The sequence below is a fragment of the Xenopus tropicalis genome, chromosome 7, assembly GCF_000004195.4.
Source record: "Xenopus tropicalis strain Nigerian chromosome 7, UCB_Xtro_10.0, whole genome shotgun sequence".
In the NCBI taxonomy this organism is placed as follows: Eukaryota; Metazoa; Chordata; class Amphibia; order Anura; family Pipidae; genus Xenopus; species Xenopus tropicalis.
The window spans coordinates 123,400,444-123,427,417 of NC_030683.2; the positions used below are offsets into that span (position 1 = coordinate 123,400,444).

General features: G+C 45.7%; 1 protein-coding gene across 1 annotated transcript; it reads left to right on the forward strand.

Moving 5' to 3' along the window:
- Window positions 1–433: 433 nt before the first annotated feature.
- LOC108645196 (B-cell receptor CD22) lies at window positions 434–26,953 on the forward strand. The gene is made up of 12 exons (XM_031906571.1): window positions 434–526; window positions 6,573–6,929; window positions 13,472–13,528; window positions 14,013–14,279; window positions 15,012–15,284; window positions 15,551–15,817; window positions 18,471–18,567; window positions 18,672–18,726; window positions 22,526–22,591; window positions 26,120–26,191; window positions 26,292–26,323; window positions 26,845–26,953. Exons 1-12 carry the CDS (start codon window positions 472–474, stop codon window positions 26,951–26,953), a joined length of 1,707 nt encoding a protein of 568 aa, XP_031762431.1. The 5' UTR covers window positions 434–471.
- Window positions 26,954–26,974: the final 21 nt, after the last annotated feature.

Consider the following 26,974-nt stretch of genomic DNA (forward strand, 5'->3'; position numbering starts at 1 on the left):
TTAATCCCCTGGCTGCGACTATGTTCCATTCATTCACCTTCTCTCTCTCCCCCCCCCCCCCCCCCACTTTTCCAACTAAGGGAGGGTGGGTGGGAGCTGCTGAAAACAAGATGGCCCCTCTCCTCCGTGCTCCTCCCCTTTACTTCTGCTGCTTTTCCCTTGTGGCCAATCCCTTTCGGGACTACATTACCCATAATCCCTCACACCAGACACTTCCTTCCCGGGCTCCTCTTCCTTACCTTATCATGGCCCCGTGCCCTAAACTCCTCCCTCGCTCTGTTACGGGGCCCCTTTCTAGCCGGTGGGATGGCATTTCGGGGAGATTAGTCGCCCGCGACAAAGGAGATTTGTGGCGCGGCGACTAATCTCCCCTTGTGTCACAGCCCTTATTTTTTTTTGTGTGTGTGTTTATTGAACCAATTATTTCTGTGTGCTGTTTAATGCAGGAAGAAGGAGAGTTGTGGGGGAGACATGATGGAGCGCTACAGGCACTTACACAGGATCATTCTCATGGTTGTTCTGCAAGGTAAATCCAACCCTCCCCATAACCTACACATAATCCAGGGTTAGTACACATTATGTGATTTGTATGTCTCATCTTGCTAAGTAACACAAAGCTACTGACAATTTCTGTCAGAGTCTTAGGCTGAGGCTACTCGGGGCATTTTCTTTCTGGCACCATGTTTTTTTTTTTTTACTGATTATGCATGTTTCTTCACAGAATTCCAGTGTCAGTGCATGTGTCAGGGAGTACTGCGCCTGATGCATCAAAGTTAGCGCCAGAGTCTAGTTGGCTTGGGGTCTGAGTGACACATGCGCCCAATTAGCTGTCCAAAATAACAGAGGATGATGGGGGAATCCTGGAGCTGCTGGGTAGCCCCGGGGACAGCCATTCCTGCACTGGTACAGCTGGGTTGTTTGCTACAGAAACCCTACTATAGTTTATATAAATACCCTGCTGTGTAGCCCCGGGGGCAGCCATTCCTGCACTGGTACAGCTGGGTTGTTTGCTACAGAAACCCTACTATAGTTTATATAAATACCCCACTGTGTAGCCCCGGGGGCAGCCATTCCTGCACCGGTACAGCTGGGGTGTTTGCTACAGAAACCCTACTATAGTTTATATAAATACCCCGCTGTGTAGCCCCGGGGGCAGCCATTCCTGCACTGGTACAGCTGGGGTGTTTGCTACAGAAACCCTACTATAGTTTATATAAATACCCCGCTGTGTAGCCCCGGGGGCAGCCATTCCTGCACTGGTACAGCTGGGTTGTTTACTACAGAAACCCTACTATAGTTTATATAAATACCCCGCTGTGTAGCCCCGGGGGCAGCCATTCCTGCACCGGTACAGCTGGGGTGTTTGCTACAGAAACCCTACTATAGTTTATATAAATACCCCGCTGTGTAGCCCCGGGGACAGCCATTCCTGCACTGGTACAGCTGGGTTGTTTGCTACAGAAACCCTACTATAGTTTATATAAATACCCCGCTGTGTAGCCCCGGGGGCAGCCATTCCTGCACTGGTACAGCTGGGGTGTTTGCTACAGAAACCCTACTATAGTTTATATAAATACCCCGCTGTGTAGCCCCGGGGGCAGCCATTCCTGCACTGGTACAGCTGGGGTGTTTGCTACAGAAACCCTACTATAGTTTATATAAATACCCCGCTGTGTAGCCCCGGGGGCAGCCATTCCTGCACTGGTACAGCTGGGGTGTTTGCTACAGAAACCCTACTATAGTTTAGGTGACATGTATTAACATGGGATGAAGTTTACTTCAATTTTACAAATCTAAAAATTAAATACCATTTTTTCCATCATTCGCATAGCTCTATACAATATACATTTATAGCTAAGGCTGATGAGTTGCTATAAGCAGTGATGAGTGAATCTCAGGATTAATAGAGGGCAAAATTTTTGCCTTTTCCTTTAACATCCAGGGCAAGTGGGGGGGCAATCAGATTGTGTCTCCGGATTCCCCCGGCTGCCATTTCTATCACCAATGCCTGTGCCAAATGTAGGGGTTTACCAAAAATGGGCCCTTAGGACAGGAACCCCTAGGACAGACCACAGGGTGGTGCTGGGAAACAGGGACACTGGGATGACTGGGTAGTTAAACAGTTAATGGGGTGTATACCTGCAGTTCGGGATTTGGCCACAGGGTGGTGCATAGGCCCATATAAGGGGATGCAGCCATGTGCTGAGAGCCAGACATTTTAGCCCAGGGGCTGCTCAGGTAGTGTGCTCCCCTGGCACAGTTTAGATAGAAGTTCTATAATAGGTCGCTCTAGGAGTGACATGTAGGACAACAGGAGTTTAGCATGGGCGGACATTGCCCCTCCAGGAGTGTAAGCGAGGTTAAGACCTCCCGGCATTACATCAGCCGGAGTGCAGGGCCATAAGTGGTTAGGTAGGTGGACAAGGTCACCGCTAGCCCAGGAGGCTGTATCTGAGGGGGCTTAGGCGTGAGTACCGGGGTGGGCTGCCTGTGGTGATGCTGCCTAGCGCGAGTACCGGGAAGGGCCCCAAGAGGGGGTGCCTTCTGGCGTGAGTACCGGGGAGATCACCTAGAAGGAGACATTTGGCGTGAGTACCGTGAGTTGCCCAACAGGAGAAAGCTCTCAATGAGTAGTAAGGAGGTAAAGCCCTGCATTGCTGTGTATCAATAACATGTTCCACTCCTGGAGAGGTCCTGCCCTAATAAACTGGCTCAACTGATTCATTCTACTAAGTGTGTATTTGACTGTTTCCTGCACAAGGATCACCTACCTGCCGGTAAGCTACTACCCCAGGGAGGGGCAAGGTACTGGGGGCTGTGTGTGGATCCCATAGCAGAGGTACTAGAGACTGTTAAGTTCCCAGGGGGTGGATTACAGTTCCCCAAGACTATCCCTGGGTGGAGGCACGCCTTTAAGGGAGAAATCCTTATTAACCCCCATAGTAAGCGGGGGCTCAGGACTCCTGTAGCGCCAAGAATAAGTAATCAGCAGGTAGCAGCACAGAAAATACCAAAAGTGGGCTACATTTGGAGGCACTGCTGAGATCGGTTTGGGAACCGTTTAGAAGAAAGGGCCCTAAAGGAATTGAGGCCTAGCGTAACTACAGTACCCTAATTCCGACCAGGCTAGATTTGGGCAACCCCTGATCCGCATCCCAAGAGGGGAGTTGGCGCGAAAGAGGAGCAGGGAAGACTCCTGGCCAATAGGATTGCAGAGAGTTGGCGCCAAGAGAGCCTAGGAAGACTCGCAAGAAAGAGGCGGGCCAGGGGGTGGCGTGTAGTTGACGTGTCCAGTGACCGCCCCGTGAGGGTCTGCGGCCAATAAGAGACAATTGAAAGTGCGCCAAGAGCTGAGCAGGGGCGTGACCATGAGCGTCGACGTCATGGCAGCCATCTTGGGAAATTCCCAGACAGCATCTAGTGAGAGACGCGTGTGGGACTGGCTGCTACACTACTTCCCAGCTATGTCTGCTAAGAGTGCAAGTGGTAGCGCGGGCCTAGAGTCCCTACCTGAACCGCAGTTTGCCTATGATGAGGGTTTCCGGTACGTGTGGCTGGGCCTGTTTGCTGAAAAGATCACTCCACAGGGTGACCCAACCATGGTACCGCTGTGTGGGGAATGCGGAGCAGAGGCATACCTAGCCCTCCACCGGCCCAAGGGGCGATGCGCGCAGTGCGGCTACCAATGCTGGCGTGGCCCACTGAGGGATGAAGTAATGAGCACAGGGCATGGAGTCATCATGGCCCTGATGGCAAAGCTGAACGCGGGTAAACTGGCGGCCGCGCAACAGAGAGTGGCGGCGGAGTGTGTCAGTGCCCAAGAGGCGGCTATCCCAGCACTAGAGGAGCAGCCTGAGGAGGCGGCAGCACCTGCGCCACAGGTTGGCGAATGCTGCGCCAATTATGAAACCGTGAGTGGGGAGCCCCAGGGGGTGACGGTCCAGGGAGAGAGCCCAGGGGAGGTTTCAGCACCTATATCTCCCGCATCTTCCCTAGAGAAACCCGCGCTGCCCATAGAGGGGGTCCCACTACAATGCAATCCCCAAGGGGAGAGTGACTGTGCTAAAGAGGTGGCCGAGGCTGCCATGCTCCCATACATAGAGGTGAGGGCTGAAGAGATATCAGCGCCCCCTTCATACAGCCAGGTCCTGAGGGAGGGAAGCCTTGCTGAGGCAAGAGCCCCTGGGTCTGCCACAAGTAGTACTCCTGCTGGGGAGGAAGACTTGAGGGAAGCTGAGGAGGATGAGTACAGTCCTGCCTTGTTCAAACTACCTGATCTCTTCTATGCACCTAGAAAGATTCCCAAGGAGGAAGAGAAAGAGTTCTGGGTGCTGCCAGGGAAAGCAGATCCAGACATTTTCTGTAGAGTGTCACGCATACAGAGAGTGATAAATTACAAGATCTTTAGACTGTGGGGGTATTTTATGCCTTACGCACCAATATGGGTGTATGAAAAGATGGAAGAGATGCTGGATGAGTGGGTAGTGAATGAGATATCCACCAAGGAAAAGAGGGTTGGTCATGCCTTAACCCATCCTAACCAGAGCAAAAAGATGGCTGCGTGGAGGTTTGTCCGGGCCATAGAAAAAGAGTGGTGGTGGGGCCGCACAGTGCTGCGTCACACAGTCCACAGTTGTGGCAGGAAAAGTCCGGAGCCAAAACAGTTTTATTTGGAAGTGACTCTGCCAAATGGGAAGTCGGTAAGGAAACCTCATCCCAATTATTATGCTCCCTATGAGGACATAAAAATCCGGTTCAGTCAGATGGTGTGAGCAAGGCCCCGGAGAAAAAAAAGTTAGCCCCAGGAGGGGATTCTTCAGTTCAGGAGGCAGTACCAATGTTGGGTACCCTTCTCAAGGAGAGACTCACTTTCTCAAGGAGAGACTGTTGGTGGCTAAAGAGAGAGAGCCAAGACCGCAGCCAACCGGCTGGTTGGGAGTGAGGAGTCTGCAGTTTATCCCAGAGTGGGAAAGTTTTAAGTTAGCCCAGGAGGGCTCTTTGTGCTAAAAGTGCCACCGGCTGGTGGAGGAGAGCCCAAGGTGGGAGCACCTTGGGACCTGGACTCCCTCAAGGAGGAGGGGTGGGCCAGGAAAAGAAAAAGTTTGCCTTTATTTTCTTTGATGTAAAATAAAGAAATGTGTTTTGATTTTTGGGCATATAAATTGTCCTTTCTTTCCTTTTGAGTGTGAAATGTCTAAGGGACAGAGACTCTTGTGGGGATTTTGTTTTCTCTCACTTTTCCTTTCCAGTTCATCCATTGTACCCTGGCAGTCTCCTGGAGGAGCTGTGAAGCGTGATGTTAACAACATGGTAAATGTAATGTATTTGGTAGAATGTGTGTCAGCCAGGAGGTGACAATTTTCTTGTAGGGGGAGAATGTAGGGGTTTACCAAAAATGGGCCCTTAGGACAGGAACCCCTAGGACAGACCACAGGGTGGTGCTGGGAAACAGGGACACTGGGATGACTGGGTAGTTAAACAGTTAATGGGGTGTATACCTGCAGTTCGGGATTTGGCCACAGGGTGGTGCATAGGCCCATATAAGGGGATGCAGCCATGTGCTGAGAGCCAGACATTTTAGCCCAGGGGCTGCTCAGGTAGTGTGCTCCCCTGGCACAGTTTAGATAGAAGTTCTATAATAGGTCGCTCTAGGAGTGACATGTAGGACAACAGGAGTTTAGCATGGGCGGACATTGCCCCTCCAGGAGTGTAAGCGAGGTTAAGACCTCCCGGCATTACATCAGCCGGAGTGCAGGGCCATAAGTGGTTAGGTAGGTGGACAAGGTCACCGCTAGCCCAGGAGGCTGTATCTGAGGGGGCTTAGGCGTGAGTACCGGGGTGGGCTGCCTGTGGTGATGCTGCCTAGCGCGAGTACCGGGAAGGGCCCCAAGAGGGGGTGCCTTCTGGCGTGAGTACCGGGGAGATCACCTAGAAGGAGACATTTGGCGTGAGTACCGTGAGTTGCCCAACAGGAGAAAGCTCTCAATGAGTAGTAAGGAGGTAAAGCCCTGCATTGCTGTGTATCAATAACATGTTCCACTCCTGGAGAGGTCCTGCCCTAATAAACTGGCTCAACTGATTCATTCTACTAAGTGTGTATTTGACTGTTTCCTGCACAAGGATCACCTACCTGCCGGTAAGCTACTACCCCAGGGAGGGGCAAGGTACTGGGGGCTGTGTGTGGATCCCATAGCAGAGGTACTAGAGACTGTTAAGTTCCCAGGGGGTGGATTACAGTTCCCCAAGACTATCCCTGGGTGGAGGCACGCCTTTAAGGGAGAAATCCTTATTAACCCCCATAGTAAGCGGGGGCTCAGGACTCCTGTAGCGCCAAGAATAAGTAATCAGCAGGTAGCAGCACAGAAAATACCAAAAGTGGGCTACACAAATAATAGTGATCTCTGGCTCGGCAACTGGAATGTTAGCATAGTGGAGAAAACACTGCATTTTGGGTTAAAACAAAACAGCTAATTGTATCCAAAACTGCACTTTGCACACTTCACTTGTGGTCATAAATGACCCTTTGGGGCTCTATGTGCTGTTTGTGTTGCACTAATGTGTCTGTTTCTCAGGGGGGTTCCCAGGTTCGTACAGTCAGGATTGGGCCATTACCCTCCCTGAATCCATCAGAGCATTGAGAGGATCCTGTGTGGAGATTCCCTGCACATTCACCCTCCCCAGGGGCAACAAGGGCTTCAATCTGATTTGGTACAGAGAAACAAAGCATTCGAGCAATATAATATTTAGCCAACAGGATCCCTCTGATGTGAGTGAGGGTTACAGAGGCCGCACTTCCCGGGTCGGCAATGAGCCAAACAGCTGCTCCCTGAGGATTAATGATGTGCAAGAAAGTGGCACTTATTATCCCTATATACATGGGAACTGTGATGTCATCAGTGAGTGTCAGCGAGTGAGAGTTCAAGTCTCAGGTAATAGAAATATAACGGCACCCACACACTCATATTAAAAAGCCTCAAAGAGATTCTGCAAGGGGGCAGGTATCAGCCCAAACCCAACAAAGTACCTGTGAAATATCAAAGCCAAGAATGATCAGTGGTTTTACTAAACGAATCATCCCACTGCCTCCTATGTGCTCTCACTTTAGTGCATATTTACCAAATGAAAAATGGTATTAAATGGTACAGGTTAAATTGCAGACAACAGATAACCTCTGTAGTACCCCATTATATTCTACTGCACTTCTCCTTTAAATGGCTGCCCCCGGGGCTACACAGCAGGGTATTTATATAAACTATAGTAGGGTTTCTGTAGCAAACACCCCAGCTGTACCAGTGCAGGAATGGCTGCCCCCGGGGCTACACAGCGGGGTATTTATATAAACTATAGTAGGGTTTCTGTAGCAAACACCCCAGCTGCACCAGTGCAGGAATGGCTGCCCCCGGGGCTACACAGCGGGGTATTTATATAAACTATAGTAGGGTTTCTGTAGCAAACACCCCAGCTGTACCAGTGCAGGAATGGCTGCCCCCGGGGCTACACAGCGGGGTATTTATATAAACTATAGTAGGGTTTCTGTAGCAAACACCCTAACTGTACCAGTGCAGGAATGGCTGCCCCCGGGGCTACACAGTGGGGTATTTATATAAACTATAGTAGGGTTTCTGTAGCAAACACCCCAGCTGTACCAGTGCAGGAATGGCTGCCCCCGGGGCTACACAGCGGGGTATTTATATAAACTATAGTAGGGTTTCTGTAGCAAACACCCCAGCTGTACCAGTGCAGGAACGGCTGCCCCCGGGGCTACACAGCGGGGTATTTATATCAACTATAGTAGGGTTTCTGTAGCAAACACCCCAGCTGTACCGGTGCAGGAATGGCTGCCCCCGGGGCTACACAGCGGGGTATTTATATAAACTATAGCAGGGTTTCTGTAGCAAACACCCCAGCTGTACCAGTGCAGGAATGGCTGCCCCCAGGGCTACACAGCGGGGTATTTATATAAACTATAGTAGGGTTTCTGTAGCAAACACCCCAGCTGTACCGGTGCAGGAATGGCTGCCCCCGGGGCTACACAGCGGGGTATTTATATAAACTATAGTAGGGTTTCTGTAGCAAACACCCCAGCTGTACCAGTGCAGGAACGGCTGCCCCCGGGGCTACACAGTGGGGTATTTATATAAACTATAGTTGGGTTTCTGTAGCAAACACCCCAGCTGTACCAGTGCAGGAATGGCTGCCCCCGGGGCTACACAGCAGGGTATTTACAGTGGCTTGCAAAAGTATTCGGCCCCCTTGAACTTTTCCACATTTTGTCACATTACAGCCACAAACATGAATCAATTTTATTGGAATTCCACGTGAAAGACCAATACAAAGTGGGGTACACGTGAGAAGTGGAACGAAAATCATACATGATTCCAAACATTTTTTACAAATAAATAACTGCAAAGTGGGGTGTGCGTAATTATTCAGCCCCCTTTGGTCTGAGTGCAGTCAGTTGCCCATAGACATTGCCTGATTAGTGCTAATGACTAAATAGAGTGCCCCTGTGTGTAATCTAATGTCAGTACAAATACAGCTGCTCTGTGACGGCCTCAGAGGTTGCTAAGGGAATATTGGGAGCAGCAACACCATGAAGTCCAAAGAACACACCAGACAGGTCAGGGATAAAGTTATTGAGAAATTTAAAGCAGGCTTAGGCTACAAACAGATTTCCAAAGCCTTGAACATCCCACGGAGCACTGTTCAAGCGATCATTCAGAAATAGAAGGAGTATGGCACAACTGTAACCCTACCAAGACAAGGCCGTCCACCTAAACTCACAGGCCGAACAAGGAGAGGGCTGATCAGAAATGCAGCCAAGAGGCCCATGGTGACTCTGGGGGAGCTGCAGAGATCTACAGCTCAGGTGGGGGAATCTGACCATAGGACAACTATTAGTTGTGCACTGCACAAAGTTGGCCTTTATGGAAGAGTGGCAAGAAGAAAGCCATTATTAACAGAAAACCATAAGAAGTCCCGTTTGCAGTTTGCCACAAGCCATGTGGGGGACACAGCAAACATGTGGAAGAAGGTGCTCTGGTCAGATGAGACCAAAATGGAACTTTTTGGCCAAAATGCAAAACGCTATGTGTGGCGGAAAACTAACACTGCACATCACTCTGAACACACCATCCCCACTGTCAAATATGGTGGTGGCAGCATCATGCTCTGGGGGGGCTTCTCTTCAGCAGGGACAGGGAAGCTGGTCAGAGTTGATGGGAAGATGGATGGAGCCAAATACAGGGCAATCTTGGAAGAAAACCTCTTGGAGTCTGCAAAAGACTTGAGACTGGGGCGGAGGTTCACCTTCCAGCAGGACAACGACCCTAAACATAAAGCCAGGGCAACAATGGAATGGTTTAAAACAAAACATATCCATGTGTTAGAATGGCCCAGTCACAGTCCAGATCTAAATCCAATCGAGAATCTGTGGCAAGATCTGAAAACTGCTGTTCCCAAATGCTGTCCATCTAATCTGACTGAGCTGGAGCTGTTTTGCAAAGAAGAATGGGCAAGGATTTCAGTCTGTAGATGGGCAAAGCTGGTAGAGACATACCCTAAAGCCTGGCAGCTGGAATTGCAGCAAAAGGGGGTTCTACAAAGTATTGACTCAGGGGGCTGAATAATTACACACACCCCACTTTGCAGTTATTTATTTGTAAAAAATGTTTGGAATCATGTATGATTTTCGTTCCACTTCTCACGTGTACACCACTTTGTATTGGTCTTTCACGTGGAATTCCAATAAAATTGATTCATGTTTGTGGCTGTAATGTGACAAAATGTGGAAAAGTTCAAGGGGGCCGAATACTTTTGCAAGACACTGTATATAAACTATAGTAGGGTTTCTGTAGCAAACAGAACAGCAGGGCAACAGTACATTATATTTTAATTAACACACTTTCATTTTTATGGTGTTACTGTTCCTTTTCTGAAATCCAGAAAGGAGGTTTTAAATAAAACAACCTCTTAAAAAAATAGGTTCATTTCAAAATCAGACAGGTGGCAACCCAAGATGAGGGGCAAAGTGGTTGAGTAGAAGATATGAGGGAAGGCTGGCAATGTCATAGTCAGGAGCCCATATTAACTCTTACTAACAGTAGTAATTAATTATTCCTTTAGATGTTCCCAATAAGCCAGCAATACAGATACCCACAGATCTAACTGAGGGGAAACGTGCCCCCATCTCCTGCTCTGTAGAACACATGTGCCCCCCCAGCCCCCCTACTCTACAGTGGAACAGAGCTGGGTATAAACTCACTGACAGGCAGCAGAGCCTTAAGGATGGAGTATGGAAAGCTGAGTCTGTAATAGAATATCTCCCCTCCTACCGGGATCATGGGGCTGAACTTGAATGTGAAGCTACGTATCCAAATGGGCTCAGATCCCAACGCCGGGTCACTTTGAATATAACATGTAAGTGAAGTGAAAAATGTTTTATTAGTGTAATAGTATGGTAAATTAGGCACTTGGGCTATCATAAACCACACCAAGTTTACTGAGTGTGGGATTGTTTCTCTTAGGCGTGAGCCCTTGCTAATTTTGGAGGCCAGGGTGTTGTGCGACTATAAGTCACAAAATCTTGAACTTGAATAGGAACTTGTTTGTTTACAGAGCCACACAGGAGTAATGACAGGTACAGCAGTGCAGGTATTTAGCATATCACAGGTCAGGCAATACTCACAATAATTAGTCACAATGACTCTCTCCCCGCAGGGCACAATGAGTTAGTCCAAGTTTTCAGGTTATGCTCCTCCCAGTGAAACCTAGGCGATTCACTATCTAGCCCTACTGTAGGTCTATATACTCTGGGCCGCAGTACTCTGGGCCGCAGTACACCCGGGATATCTATCACACCTATGGGCCCATTTATCAAAGTACGTTTGCTTCTGAATACAAAAAAATGTATTTTTTCCAAGTTTTCGTACTGTGCGTATTTTCGCCGTTTTTCCCCCCTAATTTTCGTACCATGCAGCAAAATTTATGCAACAAAATCGTATTTGTCACAACGAGTATGAAAGTTTTGGATTCATTCAAGCATCGGTATTGTGACTTTCCTTGGGTCAGGTTGGAGCTGCAGAGTGCCATTGAGCCCTATGGGAGGCTTTCCTTGGGCCGGGTTGGAGCTGCAGAGTGCCATTGAGCCCTATGGGAGACTTTCCTTGGGCCGGGTTGGAGCTGCAGAGTGCCATTGAGCCCTATGGGAGACTTTCCTTGGGCCGGGTTGGAGCTGCAGAGTGCCATTGAGCCCTATGGGAGGCTTTCCTTGGGCCGGGTTGGAGCTGCAGAGTGCCATTGAGCCCTATGGGAGACTTTCCTTGGGCCGGGTTGGAGCTGCAGAGTGCCATTGAGCCCTATGGGAGGCTTTCCTTGGGCCGGGTTGGAGCTGCAGAGTGCCATTGAGCCCTATGGGAGACTTTCCTCGAGCCAGGTTGGAGCTGCAGAGTGCCATTGAGCCCTATGGGAGACTTTCCTTGGGCCGGGTTGGAGCTGCAGAGTGCCATTGAGCTCTATGGGAGACTTTCCTTGGGCCGGGTTGGAGCTGCAGAGTGCCATTGAGCCCTATGGGAGACTTTCCTTGGGCCGGGTTGGAGCTGCAGAGTGCCATTAAGCCCTATGGGAGGTTTCCCTTGGGCCGGGTTGGAGCTGCAGAGTGCCATTGAGCCCTATGGGAGACTTTCCTTGGGCCGGGTTGGAGCTGCAGAGTGCCATTGAGCCCTATGGGAGACTTTCCTTGGGCCAGGTTGGAGCTGCAGAGTGCCATTGAGCCCTATGGGAGACTTTCCTTGGGCCAGGTTGGAGCTGCAGAGTGCCATTGAGCCCTATGGGAGACTTTCCTTGGGCCGGGTTGGAGCTGCAGAGTGCCATTGAGCCCTATGGGAGACTTTCCTTGGGCCGGGTTGGAGCTGCAGAGTGCCATTGAGCCCTATGGGAGACTTTCCTTGGGCCGGGTTGGAGCTGCAGAGTGCCATTGAGCCCTATGGGAGACTTTCCTTGGGCCGGGTTGGAGCTGCAGAGTGCCATTGAGCCCTATGGGAGGCTTTCCTTGGGCCGGGTTGGAGCTGCAGAGTGCCATTGAGCCCTATGGGAGGCTTCCAATATCATGCACTGAAGGTTCAAAGTCAGAAAAGTTTTCCCGCCGTTTACAATCGTTCGGATATGAAAGTTTGGTGACTTTCGGATCGCCAATATGATATTATTGTGACTTATACGTTTTTTTCCGTAAGCATTTTCATGGCATTTCCTTTCATCAGAAATTATCATATCTAATCCAAATTTTACCCGTTTCAGGATTCAAACTCGTACTTTGATGAATCAGCCCCTTAGTGTGACCTATAACAGGACTTTCACCCAGGTTCCTCTTAACCTCTCCACCTGCCTGCTCAGGTGGAGAGCTTTCACAAAATGGCTTCCTGCCACATGGCTGCTTAACCTTTTATACTATAACACAGTGCCACCTTATGGCCAAACTGTGAACTGCAAAAGGTCATGCTATGACCCAGGAAGAGAGACTTACTTCCCATCTATATGAAGACCCCCTATAGCTGTCTAAATACTGGGGGACTGCCAGTGAGAAAGGGGCATAATTTATCATTCCCCTTACATTAGTAATTTATCTGTGCCAGTGCAGACAGTTTCAAAAACATGTTTTAGTTACAATTTTATGGTTATAAAACTGACAAGATGTTGCACAGCATCAAGGTAACTCCTTACTGCAGTTGACATTTGTAGCCGTTTATCTAGCCTATTTCCTGGATATACAGTATTCTTTTGGGTCCTTGCACCACCTCCTCAGCCCAATGGGATGGCACACTGCTTTGATTAAAGGGGATGTAACTCAACCAAACCTCATTCAGCTGTTGTTGGACTTCAAATGTCAGCATAATTTAACATGACAATTTAGGCATGCTGGGAGCTGTAAACAAAACTTTCCCCCAAATCTCCAGGGCCAGCGGCTGCATTAAAATGCAAGAAATCCCCCAATGAGAATCCCAGCTGATGTGAGTAAATCCGGCTCCCTGTTCTCTGTTCCTGCAATTGGAGTTGGGAGCAATAAGCACAGTTTCCCAGCACTGAACAAGTCTGTCCCTTTATCCCCATGTCTGATTCCTGTGCCATATAATGACGGGAAAAATGCCATCATTATCTCTATATGTAAGATAACAGGGAGATGATCAGTAAAATTCTCATTGGTGGATTCTCTTGCATCTATAATTACATTTTTCAGCAACTTCTATAGAAAACTAGAGGGTGCAGTAGGACAGTGGCTTGGTTGGGTTTACAACCCCTTTAATATTTGTCCTTCAGTTATTTTGCATTCTATAATCGGCGCCCCATACCAGTTTTTTATTTGCCAGGATGAAAGTTGAATACGAGAATCTAATAATAATATCTAATTATGACCCCCTGTACCAACCCCCACCCCAAAGGCTCCCCCTGCTGCTAAATATCATTTCTCTTTTACCAGATTCTCCTAAAAATGCAACAGTTATTATATCTGATGGGAAGAAGGAAATGAAAGAAGGTGATGAAGTGAGTTTAACCTGTGCCAGTGATGCCAACCCTGCTGCAAACAACTTTACCTTGTACAGACACTTGAGAAATGAGACTGTAAGGTGGAGAATTGTGCAAAGAAAGAGAATAACTGTGACTGTGGGGTGGGACAGAGATAGATTCTCCTGCAAAGCAAGGAACCCACTGGGAACTGGAAAGTCCAAGATTCTGGAGCTGCAGGTTTTATGTAAGTATTATGTGAATTTTTCTCTGTAGTCTGAACTAGACAATCCATAAAAATAATAGCCAAAACATTAAGTACAGAGGCAAAAACAAATAAGTAAAAAGAATGCTGCTTAATTGCCCATTGGCTCATTTGTATTGTAATCAGCTGAAGGCTCTGGTGAAAAGTTTTATTAAATAATAATATTTTAAGAATGTAACCCTGGTGTTGCTGAACTAACATTCCCATATCTGATGATATCTTTTAACTCTGTTTATCAATGTTTCTTCAGATAAAGCCAAAAATGTCACAATAAAAGGAAAAAAAGAAGTGAAGGAAAGAGCAGCCCTGGAGCTTGAATGCCATTTCTCAGACTATAACCCACCAACAACTCAGTACAGCTACAGCTGGTATCTAAATGGGAATCCTGTGAATGGGGAGACTGGCAGAATATTACAGATAAATAACATTACAGAGTCCCATTCTGGCACCTACAGCTGCAATGTGCAGAACCGAGCGGGACGTTCCAATTCCACAGGCTTTGCTGTCACAGTCATGTGTAAGTATTACAGTGTGTGTGTTACATTAAAGGGGAACTAAACCCTGCTGTACTGCACTGTGCAACCAAACTTTACTCAGTTGTTGCTGGACTACAATGTAACATATAATGAAGGGTGAGGCATGCTGGGAGCTTTAGTTAGTGTTGTTTTCTTAAAGCAATATTGCACAATAAAACTTTTCCAAAACTTCCCTCCAAATCTTCAGGGCCAGCGGCTGCATTAAAATGCAAGAAATCCCCCAATGAGAATCCCAGCTGATGTGAGTAAATCCGGCTCCCTGTTCTCTGTTCCTGCAATTGGAGTTGGGAGCAATAAGCACAGTTTCCCAGCACTGAACAAGTCTGTCCCTTTATCCCCATGTCTGATTCATGTGCCATATAATGACGGGAAAAATTACATAATTATCTCTATATGTAAGATAACAGGAAGATGATCAGTAAAATTCTCATTGGTGGATTCTCTTGCATCTATAATTATATTTTTCAGCAACTTCTATAGAAAACTAGAGGGTGCAGTAGGACAGTGGCTTGGTTGGGTTTACAACCCCTTTAATATTTGTCTTTCAGTTAATTACGTTTTGCATTCTATAATCAGCGCCCCATACCAGTGTTTTATTTGCCAGGATGAAAGTTGAATATGGGAATCTAATAATAATAACTAATTATGACCCCCTGTACCAACCCCCACCCCAATGGCTCCCCTGCTGCTAAATATCATTTCTCTTTTACCAGATTCTCCTAAAAATGTAACAGTTGTTATATCTGATGGGAAGAAGGAAAGGAAAGAAGATGATAAGGTGCGTTTATCCTGTCTCAGTGATGCCAACCCTGCTGCAGACAACTTTATTTGGTACAAACACGTGAGAAATGAGCCTAAAAAACGGAGACCTGAGCAAAGGCAGAATATAACTGTGACTGTGGGGTGGGACAGAGATAGATTCTCCTGCATTGCAAGGAACCCACGGGGACCTGGAAAGTCCAAGATTTTGGAGCTGCAGGTTTTATGTAAGTATTATGTGAATTTCTCTCTGTAGTCTGAACTAGCCAACTCATCAAAAAATTAGCCAAAACATTAATTACAGAGGCAAAAGAAAAGTAAAAAGAATGCTGCCTAATTGCCCCATTGGTTCATTTGTATTTTAATGAGCTGAAGGCTCTGGTGAAAAGTTTTATTGAACAATAATATTTTAAGAATGCAACCCTGGTGTTGCTGAACTACAATTCCCATAACTGATGATATCTTTTAACTCTATTTACCAATGTTTCTTCAGATAAAGCCAAAAATGTCACAATAAAAAGAAAAGATGAAGTGAAGGAAGGAGCAGCCCTGGAGCTTGAATGCCATTTCTCAGACTATAACCCACCAACAACTCAGTACAGCTACAGCTGGTATCTAAATGGGAATCCTGTGAATGGGGAGACTGGCAGAATATTACAGATAAATAACATTACAGAGTCCCATTCTGGCACCTACAGCTGCAATGTGCAGAACGGAGCGGGACCTTCCTATTCCCCAGGCTTTGCTGTCACACTGATGTGTAAGTATTACAGTGTGTAGGTTACACTAATGGCAACTGGGTTAATTAAAGAGAATTATCAGGCAATTTAAGGCTTAACAGTACAGAAGTCCTACTATTACATTAACATTACATTAACATTTATTTATAAAGCGCCAACATATCCTGCAGCGCTGTACAATAAGTGGGTTACATACATTGGACATACAGAGTAACATATAAAGCAATCAATAACCGATACAAGAGGTGAAGAGAGCCCTGCCCAAAAGAGCTTACACTCTACATTATTATTATTATTATTAACATTTATTTATAAAGCGCCAACATATCCCGCAGCGCTGTACAATAAGTGGGTTCCATACATTGGACATACAGAGTAACATATAAAGCAATCAATAACCGATACAGGAGGTGAAGATACTATGCTATACTATACTTCACTATCTGAAAGTGACTCCCCTGAAGAAGATGAGGGGTTGAGTCAAAGGAAGATTACTGTGGAGAACCCTGTTGGCATGAAGGCAGACAGAACCCTTGCTAGATGTAAGGGACTGGGTCTGGGTAAGCGCAGGTCTCTGGGTAATGCCCCTATTGAGTATTGTACTGCTTATGAGTGTAGGGATCCCCAGATTTGGGCCCCTTAGGTTCCCATTTAGACAGGCACTAGAGGGTGGCCTCGTGGGATTTGGACACCTAAAGGTGGTCCTAGATGTTTTTCTGCTAAAAGGGAGTTTCCCCTGCATTTCTCACCAGCAACCACTAGATGGGGTGCTGGGATATAAAAGGGCATGTAGCCATGTTCTGTTAGTTCTTAGTGTGGGGACTGCCTCTAGACAGAGGTACTCCATATAGCCAGACTTGAGCAAGCAGTTTCATGTTATACTACACTCGAGGAGTGCCATGTAGGACATCTTAGTAAGAATGGGCCGACATTGCCCCTCCAGGAGTGGTAGAGCGGTTAAGATCCCCAGCATTACATCAGCTGGAAGATCAGGGCACACAGTGTCTAGACAGGTGGATCAAGCCCCTACTAGATGGGAAATTCCTAATCAAGGGTCCCTGGGCGTGAGTACCGGGGTGAGTCTTTGTGGAGGGTCCGCCTAGCGTGAGTACCAGGGAGAGCCCTTAGAGAGGGTCTCTTGGTGAGAGTACTGGGGGGAACTCCTAGATAAGATCACCTGGTGGGAGTACCGTGGGTAGACCTTTGAGAGAGGTTCTCTATGAGAGGAGTAAAGGAGGAAGTGCCCTGATGTCTTTGTTACACTCCTGGAGAGGTCTGCCCAAATAAAGATTCACCTGTTTCATCATAACCCTCAGTTTTCAGCTTATTCATACCCAGGATCACCAACCAAGCCAGTAAGAAGTTACCCCAGGGAGGGGCAAAACTGCCGGGAGTAGAGTGGATCCCCTGAGGGGCTGAATTATAGTATTAAGTCCCAGGGTGGGGAATACAATCCCACAGTATCCCTGGATGGAGGCACACCATTACTGGAAGAATACCTGTCCCCCAATAGTAAGTGGGGCTCAGGGCTCCTGTTGCACCAAATAATAGCAGTAGCAGCACTGAATCCATTAAAGTGGGCTACATGAGTATAAGGGGGTGCTGGCAAGCGAGGATGTTGCCGGTTTGTCCAAGGGGAGAAGGTAGGGGATCAGACTTTGGAAAAACCTGATTGGCTGGCTGCCCCAGTGCACTGTTGGGAGAAGGTGTGCCTAGGTTTGGAGCCAAAAATCAGGGCGGGACCAGCTGTTTTGACAGCTTTTGGAAGAGAGATCCAGAGTAAGTATGTCAATGCCAGTTGTTGTGAGTTCAGACTGCAAAGAGAGAAGCCTGCTGGGCTGCTGCTGATTACAGAGCCCTCTGTGGAATCTCTGTGTGTGTCTCCTGGTGGCGAGGAAAGGTATTGCTTGCCTGCTACGTGGGTGCAGCCACCTTTCCAAAGGGGAAGACTTAAGAGCTCTTGGGGAAGGGACTGAACTGAATAAAAGGGTTGGGGTCTATCCAGATCCAAGTTGGGACTAGGCACCTAAAGAGGCTGTGCCAGGAGTGGATAGACTGCAAGGGTTCCTTAGGGCATTATAATAATTTACCCATAAAGTTGTTTTACATTCTATTTCAATGGTTATGTACAGTAAAGTTATCCTTGCTGCAAAGTGTGTGCTAATTATTTTTCCTAGTGGAAATCCAATTGAGGTGTGCTCCTCAATGTCCACTAGGTGGCGGCACTGTGCAAAAATCCCAGTTCCCAATATCTTTCACATTGCTAAGACAACACAAAATCTCCTGTTTTAAGCAAGTATACAGCCCAAAAAAGTGAGTGTGCCAAGAAAGGGTTACACAGACATTCCCCGATTCCATCACTATAGCTCATGGGGATATCAGTTAAAGTTCATTTCTGCATCTTGCTATGAAGGAATAATGGAATGATAATTTACTGCTATGATGAATACCGTTTTTAATTTTAATGAAGGCTCCACCTACCATTGATCCCACTGCTCAGTGCATAATAATAATAATAATAATTAATGTTATCATTATATTCAGTATTGATAGATACATTTAATACCAAGGGCAAAAACTATGATAAGCTGCGCATGTGCATGGCACCTATGGCCTGACCTAGTCTATACTAATAGTGTTACACCTATAAATTGTTATTTTCTTCTATTGCAGCCACACAGACTGGACTTCCCATGAGGTTTATACTCGGGGGTGGAGCTGGTGCTGTATTTGTCATACTATTGGTTCTTGGTCTATGTTTAGTTCTTAGGTATGTGATTAGATTTATTTTTGTAGGACTTCATAAAAACAGTAATAATTATGGCAACCAATAAGCAGCAAATGTGTATCTTTTTTTCCCCCAAACACATCTAGAAAGTTACAGAAAGGGGAAGATCGAGGAGGAAGAAGAGCTGAGTCCGATTATGAGGTGAGGTTACAAATGTCTGTTTACCACTACAAGCACCCAGCGCTCAGGTCATAAATGTTTCCTTCTTATGGTGTCAGGGTTTATCCTACAAATCGTAACCTTCAAAACAAAACTACAACACAGAGGAAAAGGGAAAAACTAGATATTGTTTAGTTAGAGGAGATGGAAAGCTACTGATGCAGTTTTGTCTCAAAAGATTAGCCACAATAGGGCAAGCTAGAATGATATATTTATTCTGTAGAATTCTTTACCATACCTGAGTAACTGCACTCTTTATTTAAGAAAGCAGCTGCCATTTTAGCTTGGTCTGACTTCACTTTCTGTCTGCATCTCTGTGCTCTGGGCTCAGATTACAGCAGAGAGGGGAGGGGGAGGAGGGAAAAGGCAGTGGGAGGAGCAAGCTAAGCATGCTTAAGCTCGAGCCGTGGTGGTTTGATCTGAGAGAAGAAAGTCTGATACTGAAGAAACGTGTACAGAATAAAATGAAAGAAATTCCCTGTTTCTCTTCACAAAGGACTCACAAAGGAGCAGCATTACTGTGAGTGCTTATGGCTGTATTTACATAGACCTTTCTGATAAAGCTGACTTAGTTTCAACCTTTCCTTCTCCTTTAAAAGCACTTTATGGGGCATACTAGAAAACCGAGCTCACCAGAGTTTACCGAAAAGGAAATTTTACAGCTAAGGGGGGTCCTTGGTGTAGAAGGGCTGTTCCTTTGTTATACGTATGCCACTGGCAGTTCAGACACTAGCCAGGAAGGGTCACTTTTCTAAAGCATATAAGGGAAGCACCCATGTGCTCTGGGTCCTTTGCTGAGAGATTCTGCCTGAGCAGGTGGGTGGAACCAGATTGGAACCTAGGTCCAGTTTAGGCCTAGTTAGAGACAGAAAACCAACTTAAGAAACTCCCTAACGGGTGTTCCACAACAGACTTCAATTAACTGCACCGTTATTTAGTTGCCTAATTGGACTCACTTAATTAACACAGAGTTTTAGTAGATCGTGAAATTAAAATTTAACCTTTATTAATTTATAATAAAACTTACATAAGTAATAAATAGAAAAGAAAAAAGAAAATCCAATTAAAAATAGCAGGGGGTATATCAGAGATCTTATCAGTTCTCCAGGGAGCATCAATTGTTAGTTGCTATTTCACTGAGGCTAACATGAGCCTCAAAACAATGTTACCAGTTTCAAAAGCAAACAGAGTTGTATCAATTTCTCTCCACTTCAAATTGCAACTGGAAAGTAGTAGGGAAAGTCCCTCACCAAATTAGTTACAAATGTAACTACCTTCACAGCAGACAGAGAAAGAAAATCTATTAATGCTTGCTAGAAAAAACGGGAGTTTTGGAGTGCTTTTACTACAACACTCCTGTAATATTTGTAACGCTCCCTTTAACAAAGTAATAATATCTAAACAAGTATTGTAGCATATATCAATTGTCCCATCATCCTATAAAGTATGGGATACGTGGGAGTTCCAGGGTGCTTTTTCTACAGCACTTCCATAATGTTCCCAGCGCTCCCCTCTATAAAAAAGGGATATCTGTCACAACGCCGTAGCCTGTATAATTCACCCCACCATAGAGCATATTGTCACCTCCCCGTCCCTGGAGTAAACCACCCTGCACCTAAAATTATACGACCATAATGCACCTTATCAGTTATACCCCATTACGCGATTACTACCCCGCATCAACAGCCACCTCCCCCCAGAAACCACTGTGCCCGCCCGACGCGCGTTTCGCTCCCTTTCATGGAGCTTTCTCAAGGAAAGGGGGGAGGTGGCTGTTGATGCGGGGTAGTAATCGCGTAATGGGGTATAACTGATAAGGTGCATTATGGTCGTATAATTTTAGGTGCAGGGTGGTTTACTCCAGGGACGGGGAGGTGACAATATGCTCTATGGTGGGGTGAATTATACAGGCTACGGCGTTGTGACAGATATCCCTTTTTTATAGAGGGGAGCGCTGGGAACATTATGGAAGTGCTGTAGTAAAAGCACCCTGGAACTCCCACGTATCCCATACTTTATAGGATGATGGGACAATTGATATATGCTACAATACTTGTTTAGATATTATTACTTTGTTAAAGGGAGCGTTACAAATATTACAGGAGTGTTGTAGTAAAAGCACTCCAAAACTCCCGTTTTTTCTAGCAAGCATTAATAGATTTTCTTTCTCTGTCTGCTGTGAAGGTAGTTACATTTGTAACTAATTTGGTGAGGGACTTTCCCTACTACTTTCCAGTTGCAATTTGAAGTGGAGAGAAATTGATACAACTCTGTTTGCTTTTGAAACTGGTAACATTGTTTTGAGGCTCATGTTAGCCTCAGTGAAATAGCAACTAACAATTGATGCTCCCTGGAGAACTGATAAGATCTCTGATATACCCCCTGCTATTTTTAATGGGATTTTCTTTTTTCTTTTCTATTTATTACTTATGTAAGTTTTATTATAAATTAATAAAGGTTAAATTTTAATTTCACGATCTACTAAAACTCTGTGTTAATTAAGTGAGTCCAATTAGGCAACTAAATAACGGTGCAGTTAATTGAAGTCTGTTGTGGAACACCCGTTAGGGAGTTTCTTAAGTTGTTTTTTTGTACATATTAACACTTCATTTGCACGTTTTTTGGAGATTTTTTCTCCATATCTATCTCCTTTATAGAATCTGGTTTAGTTTGATACTTAATTGTGGAGGGTGCAGCTATTCTCTTCTCTCTCTATAATACTAGTTAGAGACAGGCTATCCCTTGTTATAGGTCACACTAAGGGGCTGATTTACTAACCCACGAATCCGACCCGAATTGGAAAAGTTCCGACTTGAAAACGAACATTTTGCGACTTTTTCGTATATTTTTTCGGATTCTGTACGAATTTTTCGTTACCAATACGATTTTTGCGTAAAAACGCGAGTTTTTCGTATCCATTACGAAAGTTGCGTAAAAAGTTGCGCATTTTGCGTAGCGTTAAAACTTACGCGAAAAGTTGCGCATTTTTCGTAGCGTTAAGTTTTAACGCTACGCAAAATGCGCAACTTTTTACGCAACTTTCGTAATGGATAGGAAAACTCGCGTTTTTACGCAAAAATCGTATTGGATCCGAAAAAATCGCAAAACATACGAAAAAAATCGCAAAGTACCGATCATTACGAAAAAAACGCAATCGGACTCCATTCGACCCGTTCGTGGGTAAGTAAATCAGCCCCTAAGTGTGATAGATAGGATCAGGGCTAGCTAGATGAGCATCCTGAGCTCCACTGAGGAGATTAGTAAGGATTAGAATCCTGGGTGCACTACTGCCCAGAATAGGGACCAAGTGTACAGATTAAGGGACTAGAGGAATTCACCTGGGTTCCACTTGGGAGGAGATACTGAAAGCTGGGGCAGGCATGGATTCACAGTAAATGTACTCATTTCACAACAAAATTTGATGTGGGAAAAATTACCACGTGACAAAAAAAAATGGTTGCATGCATAAAAAAAATAGCCGCGCTCGTCTTTTTTTGACAATTCTTTTTTGGTGAGCAACATTTTTGCTGTTTCGTGAATTTTTCGACATTGCTGTTAAATGCAGGCAGTGCTGTATTCATGGAGGACACACAGGGCGGATTACAAAAACAGCTGGTTGCAACCATTGTTTTGCATTTTCTACCCTGCTTTCCACATCCTAAACTAAGTACCGATCTACAGTATGTGTAAATGTGAATAATATACAAACAATTCTTTGTGAAGAAAAAAGAGGAAATTATAATACAGTTCTTTTTGTTAATACTTTTCAATATTTTTGCAGGATGTTCACCCCACTGAAAGCCGCTACACAGCCCTGCAGATGAGAGACATGTCTGATGTAACAAAGGTAAAACAAATAGGGGAAATTTTACCCGTTTTCACCCAAAGTATAAATATGTAACATGCGGGATGCACTGGGACAGATCAAGGAGTCTTTCCAATGGATTCTCATGTCCCATTTTGCTTTGCCAAAAAAAATTGCAAAATGGCGGAAAATTAGGAAAACAAGATTTTTTTTTTGCCATGCAGCAAATATTTTGCATGGCAAATTTTTGTGCCTGTTTTGCGAAAGAATCTGGCAATGGTGAAACATGGAAATTTCACCCATTGCTAATAACAGGGATGTTAAAGAGAAGGATGCGATTGTAGCTAGTTACTGACACATACAGTAAATATACAGAACATACATTAGATGAGTGGAATCCAGATTTTCCTGATGATAAGGGGCAGGTGGGTCCGGGCCAGAAAACACATCCCCTGCAGGTTACATAGTTACATAGTTACATAGGGTTGAAAAAAGTGTCCAGTGTCCATCAAGTTCAACCTATCCAAGTAAACCCAGCACACCTAACCCACACCTACCAATCTATACACTCACATACATAAACTATAAATACAACCACTAGTACTAACTGTAGATATTAGTATCACAATAGCCTTGGATATTTTGATTGTTCAAGAACTCATCCAGGCCCCTCTTAAAGGCATTAACAGAATCTGCCATTACCACATCACTAGGAAGGGCATTCCACAACCTCACTGCCCTCACCGTGAGGAACCCCCTACCCAACATCCCCCGGCAGGGCATTCCCCAACCCCCTCACTGCCCTCACCGTGAGGAACCCCCTACCCAACATCCCCAGGCAGGGCATTCCCCAACCCCCTCACTGCCCTCACCGTGAGGAACCCCCTACCCAACACCCCCCGGCAGGGCATTCCCCAACCTCACTGCCCTCACCGTGAGGAACCCCCTACCCAACATCCCCCGGCAGGGCATTCCCCAACCCACTCACTGCCCTCACCGTGAGGAACCCCCTACCCAACATCCCCCGGCAGGGCATTCCCCAACCTCATTGCCCTCACCGTGAGGAACCCCCTACCCAACATCCCCCGGCAGGGCATTCCCCAACCTCACTGCCCTCACCGTGAGGAACCCCCTACCCAACATCCCCCGGCAGGGCATTGCCCAACCCCCTCACCGTGAAAAACCACCTACGCTGCTTCAAATGGAAGCTTCGTTCCTCTAATCTAAAGGGGTGACCTCTGGTGCGTTGATTGTTTTTATGGGAAAAAAGAACATCCCCCATCTGCCTATAATCCCCTCTAATGTACTTGTACAGATTGTACAGGTTGGGTGCCCTCACCCCACCCATGGTGTCATTATGGCCCACTTCAGAAATCGTTATTTATGGGCTGGGAGTGGGAAAGTTAGGGTCCGTTGTGGGTCACTTTTTTGTCCACCCACACATCACTGGTTCCTTATCAATTTATTGCCTTGAAAATTACTTGGTTACTGAGTTATTATTTCCCAACTTCATCTGTTGTAGCCTCTTTATCATGCATTTGCCTGTAGCTGGGACCTGGCTGTTTGTACTTTGCATATAATTTGTAACTCCACACAATAAAGATATTTTGTTATCACCTTGGTGAGTGGTACTTTGACCATAATACTTACCGTATATACTCGAGTATAAGCCGAGTTTTCCAGCACTCAAAATGTGCTAAAAAAGGAATCCTCGGCTTATACTCGAGTCAAGATGTACCGGCGCATCTGTTGTGTGATGCTGCAGTCACATTGAGCCGCCGATCAACACCCCAGAACCCCCGCCCTGCATCGCCCAAGCGCTCCAATCCAACAGCTGCATGCAGGCACGGCACGCATACGTAAAGGGGAGGGGTTAGGTACTTGCGAGCGACGTGCCTGATGTTCCTGTACTAAGTCCGTATGACTGACGGTATGGTATGAATGTGAGAGCACGGGGCAGCGTCCGGCGGCGCGACATGGACCGGTGAATGCCGACGGCGCGACGTAGGACTGTGAGTACTCGGGCGGCGCAACTTAGCCTGACAGCGCTCGGGTGTCACACGGGGGGGGCGGGTGCGAGTGGTGTTAGCCGGCGGCGAGACTTAGACTGACACTGCTCAGGTGACACACGGGGGGGTGTTAGCCGGAGGCGAGACGTAGGACTGACAGCCCACTTTTGCATTCTACTTATGGTGTGCCTATTGTGTTTTGGGCCCAATGGCACAGGTATCTGTTAGGGCCAGTAGGATGAAACTGGAGCTTATGCAGAAATGCTTATAAACACATTGCATTGCCAGGGGCTGGCTGGTTTGTGCACTTGGCATCACAACATCCAATACAGTAGCACAGCATATACTAAGTGAAGGGCCCCATTGAAGACGAACTTTGCCTACATATGGCATGACCATGCTCTTCAACCATCTGGGAATGTGTGTGAGCTCCCGGGATCAGATCATGTCTGCGCATGGGTCATGGTCCATCAGTCAGGGGGGTAGGAGCTCTTTTTTACTCCCCGTCAGATTTGGGCTGTTGACCTGAAGGAATGTAATAAATGCATTGGCTTATCCTGTTATCCGGGATATAGGATTGAGAGGGCATGTAGTAAGATATGAGGTAAGCAGAAGTTTTGATAATTGGAATTTCTTATGGTATCAGTTTTGCTTTGAGAGCTTTAATACACTGTAGAACTCTCAGTATCATTCCTGTTACTTACACACTTTTTGTGAGTGTCCTTTTATTAAATAATTTGATTATCGAAACTTAGCAGTAGCTGCTGCATTTCCCACCCTAGGCTTATACTCGAGTCAATAAGTTTTTCCAGTTTTCTTAGGTAAAATTAGGTACCTCGGCTTATATTCGGATCGGCTTATACTCGAGTATATACGGTACACAACATTTTATAATAAATAGATGAGATTCTACAGTGTGGAATTAATGGGCTACAGGATAGAGGGTGTTAAGTATTAGGAATATCCTAAATCTGATCTGTATTGTTTAACTGTTAACTTCTAAATTATTAGGGATCAACGTTAATTCAGTATTAAATTTATATGAACAACTTTCTTACATATTATTTGGGCTATTGTAAGTGTAAACATGAATAATCATATATATTTATATATATATATATATATATATATATATATATATATATATAGCATGAAATAATCCATGGCCGGCACACCCTTAAAATTCAAAAAAAATTTTTATTGAAAACTCATTGTTTAAAAACCAACGTTTCGGTCCTCATTAGGACCTTTATCAAGTATCCTTGATAAAGGTCCTAATGAGGACCGAAACGTTGGTTTTTAAACAATGAGTTTTCAATAAAAAATTTTTTTGAATTTTAAGGGTGTGCCGGCCATGGATTATTTCATGCTAAATACTCAGATTTTGGCTGTGCACCCCACAGAATACTAAAAGCCTTGGAGTGCAGACACCATCAGGACTGATATATATATATATATATATATATATATATATATATATATATATATATATAAAAATAATCATGTTGTGCCAACAAATTTGTGAAAAAAAACCTATAATTTAGTCAATGACATTTTGCAGAATCCCCAGGCCACCGAGAGTCCCTACACTGCCCTACAGACAAGAGACACAGATGTGTATGAAGTAATCAAGGTAAAACACAATAGGGAAGATTTATTGCAAATTGTCCAGATCTATCTGACGATGGGCTAAAAGTGCAGATATAATGATGATATATTTGCATTCTATAAAGAAATCTGTACCTCCTGTTGTAAAATATAAAAGGTAAGTGACAAAGGAATGGCATGATCTTGGAAATAAATAAAATTATCTAGAAAAGTCCCAAGCCTTACATATAATATATTCTATACCTGTACTGCAATTAGTCTATGTTAGTAGTAGTGATGTGCGGGTCAAGAAAACCTCGACCTGCACCCGACCCTAACCCGCCCGCTCCCAACTCAACCCCTAACCAACCCAGCTTCTTCCCTCTATTTATAGACCCGAGCCCACCCCGCAATGATGTCACAAAAGGGGGGCATGCCTATAAATAGAGGAGCCGGAAGAGGAAACCGGCAGTGTAAGGTTGCGGGTGGGGAGCGCGAGCAGAAGAGCTCAACTTGAACCCACCCACAACCAGCAACTGATGTGCCGAGGTTGGCCCCAACCCGTGGGTTACCCTAAGGGTATCGGGTCGGTCCATGCTTCAAAAGTCAGTAGGTATACCGAGTTTTGAACCTTAGTGTTTGTGTTCAAGTCAAGGATCCCATAATTGTACAACTTATTATATTTCCTTTGTTTTGCAGCCCTAAATCTATCAGCAACGTTGATCCAAATGACTGCAGCAAGGTGCGGCTACCATTGAGCTCATCATACACACAACCCAAAGCGCTGAGCTTTCCTGACGATTATTAGGCTAAAAACACGTTAGGTTAT

What these genes read in the sequence shown, in the direction of transcription:
- LOC108645196 (XM_031906571.1), top strand. Translation starts at nt 472, where the DNA reads ATGATGGAGCGCTACAGGCACTTACACAGGATCATTCTCATGGTTGTT. An exon ending in AGTGAGAGTTCAAGTCTCAG is followed by an intron (nt 6,930 to 13,471) that starts GTAATAGAAATA and finishes CTCTTTTACCAG; the next exon opens with ATTCTCCTAAAAATGCAACA. An exon ending in GAGCTGAGTCCGATTATGAG is followed by an intron (nt 18,727 to 22,525) that starts GTGAGGTTACAA and finishes ATATTTTTGCAG; the next exon opens with GATGTTCACCCCACTGAAAG.